General features: G+C 47.1%; 1 protein-coding gene across 1 annotated transcript in view; it reads right to left on the bottom strand.

Annotated features, from left to right (window-relative positions):
* LOC109317844 (mitochondrial glutamate carrier 1-like) overlaps positions 1-3,633 on the bottom strand; it is a 6,995-nt gene extending 3,362 nt beyond the window's left edge. The window contains exons 1-3 of the mRNA XM_019546772.1: positions 3,554-3,633; positions 1,036-1,126; positions 24-142 (exon numbers count right to left, since the gene is read on the bottom strand). Coding sequence (XP_019402317.1) covers positions 24-142; positions 1,036-1,126; positions 3,554-3,563 — 220 coding nt within the window. The 5' untranslated portion in view covers positions 3,564-3,633. The remainder of the gene's footprint in view (positions 1-23; positions 143-1,035; positions 1,127-3,553) is intronic.
* Between the last annotated feature and the right edge of the window lie 7 nt (positions 3,634-3,640).

Below are 3,640 nucleotides of genomic sequence, written 5' to 3'. Positions count from 1 at the left end.
GAAGGGGGTCAGTTCTCAATTACCTACTCTCCCTGCATCCTGTAACTGGATTTTTAGCATCTCCATGGGAGTGGTAATGATGACCTGGCATGTTCCAGCACCACAGCCTGCCACCATCTCTCTGGGTATGGTTAGGCCCATTCTGGATTGGGAAGGAAAAGAGCACATTGTGACAAAAGTGAGGGTTTGGTTTTTGAGCAGAAAGCACATGGCATGGTGAGGCATTGTTGTTTGCCTCGTCCTGTGTAACCTTACTTCAATATCCAGAAGCAGCCACAAGCTAACACCATCTGCCAAATCAACATGTTAGTTACCCAACCTCGTGTTGCATCAGTTAGGTATTCCCAACCAGCCTGGGCATCATAAAATACCTAATCAGAAGTTCTGTTAAACAGTTAACTTCATTTCAGCACAGTAGCAAAGGAAAGACGTTACTGCCTAATGCAACTGGAAAGAAGAGCCATTTCCAGCCTGAGAGAGAAAGGTTTAGCATCTCATTCCAGCACCACAAGCACTTCATGTTTTTAATCTGACATGTAAAAAGAGAGTCAGGACCTACCAGCCTGTTTTGCAACTCAGAAGACTCCTGATAATAAGTGAACATGCCTTAAAAAAAAAAAAGCTTACTACTGCTAACTTTGGGCTGGATCGTGACTGTACCCAAGCTGCACTAACGATTCCAGTGGAAACGTGGCCTCCATTCATTTAAGAGGGACTGCTTGGATTAGCAAAAGTTCCAGACCTGCAGCCCTTCAGAGCCAAGACACATCTATGAATGTATTCAAGTCTCACTGCTGTAGCATCGGATTAAACACCAAGTGCAGATGCATGCAAGTGGCACACTGGGGAAGCACTGTCATCTCACACTAAAGGTTCGAGGGGCTTGGATAGAGCAGCATTTTGTTTATTTAAAAGTAAGCCTCATCTCCAAGAAAGTACTCTACAGAAAGATGAGGGCAGACTAGATGGTTAAACCCAACTCTAAATTCAATGCCAGATTATAAAACTTAAAGAACAGAAAAAAAAGCAACATACCCATCCCTGGCCAAGAGGTGTCTGAAATAATCATTTGCAGCCAGCTTGATTGCCTTCTCAGGTGTTACTAGGGTCAGATTTACTGCAGCACCTAAAAATAAAATCACTACTGCTTAATTGCAGGGAAGTTTTATTTATAGCTTCCAGAAATTGCCAGCCTATCCCAACAGTGGTGGCTGCAGCACCCCAAAGGAGATGCTTACTGAGCAAAGAAAAATAAGTACTTGTGGGATGCATATTGTGCAAATTCAAATGTACAGCTTTATAGGAAGTGCAGCTTTGTATTTGGCAACGGTCACAAAACAGGTAGATGACAAAAGCCCGATTCCCATGTCTTTATCCATTTAAACTGCAGCAGAGACTTGGGCGTGGCATACCTGGATCTGATTTGGCAGGGTTATAGTAAAACTACCTTTGTCCAGGGCAGCCGTCATGGATGGTGATGAGGTAGAATTTTTGACCAGCAGAAATGCTGCTCTCTAGTACACAAACAGATTTTTTTCCCTTAATATAATACCTAACTCTAACTCTGGAGACAAGCCCTAAGTGCTTAAACTCCAAGACCTTATTTTCAATGAATGAAAGCAAGCCACAAAGACTTTGTAGACGGAAAGCTGAAGACACACCGTGCTTGTGCTCTGTTAGTTGGACAGCTGCTCCTATCAACTGTACATTTAGTTCTAACATTACACAGCAGTGGAGATTAGCCATTAACTCAAGTGAACACAGCCTGTATTTTAGGGTCAGAAAATCTTTTATTTCCAAGTCAACTCTTATGTCCCGAGTCATAATAGGTAGAATGATGTAACAAACAGTTTGTAGCTGCCAGACTCAATATAAACAATTACCATCTCATTTATGAAAAGCACAGCATAAAAAAAAAAAAAAACCCCAAAAAAAACCAGCCACAGGGGGAAAATATGGCATATGCAATGGAGAGCAGCAAAGATGTTAGAGTCAAGCAAGGCAAACAGGAAAGAACTGAAGAGCAGTCTTATTTCCAAACGGGACTTCTGAGAGGGCATGCCCTCTACCTGAGCATGCAGCAGCAAAGTGGGCATAGGCATCTCTCACAGGAATGCGATACAAAAAAAGATAGCAGGAATACTCGCCGGGGCCATGCAGGTACAAGACAACGCCCTGAATCTGTCCAGCAGTGAAATGGAGATCAGCAGGCTGTGAAGAGGCCATGGTACAAACAAGTACATTTGCCAGATTTCTAACTTTGAGTACTAAAGGATCTCTAGAACTCATTTACTTAGTCATATTAAATGTATAAATCGTGCTGGTATCTCACACTCCTATATTTGAGCTCCTAGCACAGTTCAGCCAGAATGGGTCAAAATGGAAGGCGAAAGGTTCTCTTTCGCCAAAGGCTTAGAAGGTATGTGACGTTACAGCCCATCTTCCATCACTGCAAACAAGACTATGGAACTTTTTTTGTTGAGCTTGCAAACCATGTTTCCCTGTTGGGACACCAGATCCAAGAGGAACTCTCAGAACACGGGCAAGCCTTGAAAACGGTTGCTTGGCACAGACAATTTACACAGAAACATTGTCTAGTAGAAAAAGAGAAGAGACACCTAAAGACAGGCAGTGTATGTGGTCAGGGAAAAAAAAGGAGCCATGCCCATCCCCAACATTAGCAGCAGCGCTGGACTGTTAAATGTTCCCCCAAAGCTTGGCCAGATTCGACTAGCCTTCAAAGCCCAAGCAGCCGTGAACCAGATACAACCAACCAACCAAACGTGTTGCTTTGCAGAGATGTTTGCAATGAAGACTGCTAGAGTCACTAATGCATCTACCTCTGTGCTCCATTTAAAATACAAAATCAACGGCTGGCTTTGTGTTATGGAACCATCTCTTGCCAAAACTGCATTCCTGCACTGCAAGTGCCTCCCTTCGGCAAAGATCTCAGCACTGGGTTTGGCTTCCCAGAAACTGAGTTAACTTTTCGTAACTGGAGTTACTGGGGGGAGCATCCTTCCTGGGCAGACAGACCCCCTCAGTTCAGTTGCGCACCACCTCGCCACTTAGCTTTCACCTGACCAGAGCGTAAATGTCTAGGGGATCGCCGTGCACTGGGCTTCGGCCCTCCCTACGTCCCAGCCCTGCAGGTGAGTCGCAGGGCGGTTACGCAGCAACCGGCTGGGCCGAGATGCGGCGAACAAGCCGCGTGGGCCACCTGGCAGAGTTAGAGCGCCTCCTTCCATTTGAATCGGTCCGTTTAGAGATCTAGCCATCAGAGGTGCATTCAAGGAGGCCTCATATTATCTGAACAAAGGGAAATTTGCATCACATCGCGCTGCCTTAGAGCGTCGTTTTCCAAAGCGGTCTTGCAGCGGGTGCTCGGGGGCTGCCCGCCCCTGCCCGGAAGAGCGACAGCAGAGCCCGGCCTGAACGACGGAGGAAGGTCGACGCTGCTGAAGCCTCCCGGTGCTGCGGGGTGCTCGGCTCTTAGCGACCGAGGTGGGCCCGGCGGGTCGGAAAGCGGCCGTGGGCCGCGGCGGGCTCTTACCTCTGTACATGCCGAGGCAGCCCTCGCTGCGCAGCGTGGTGGCCAGGCAGTCGAGCCTGCGGGAGAGAGGCGGGGTCGGACCGGCGC

Source organism: Crocodylus porosus, unplaced genomic scaffold (genome assembly GCF_001723895.1).
Source record: "Crocodylus porosus isolate Cpor-Errol unplaced genomic scaffold, CroPor_comp1, whole genome shotgun sequence".
Taxonomy (NCBI): Eukaryota; Metazoa; Chordata; order Crocodylia; family Crocodylidae; genus Crocodylus; species Crocodylus porosus.
Note: the sequence above shows the minus strand (reverse complement) of the source record. Positions and strands in the feature narration are given on the sequence as shown.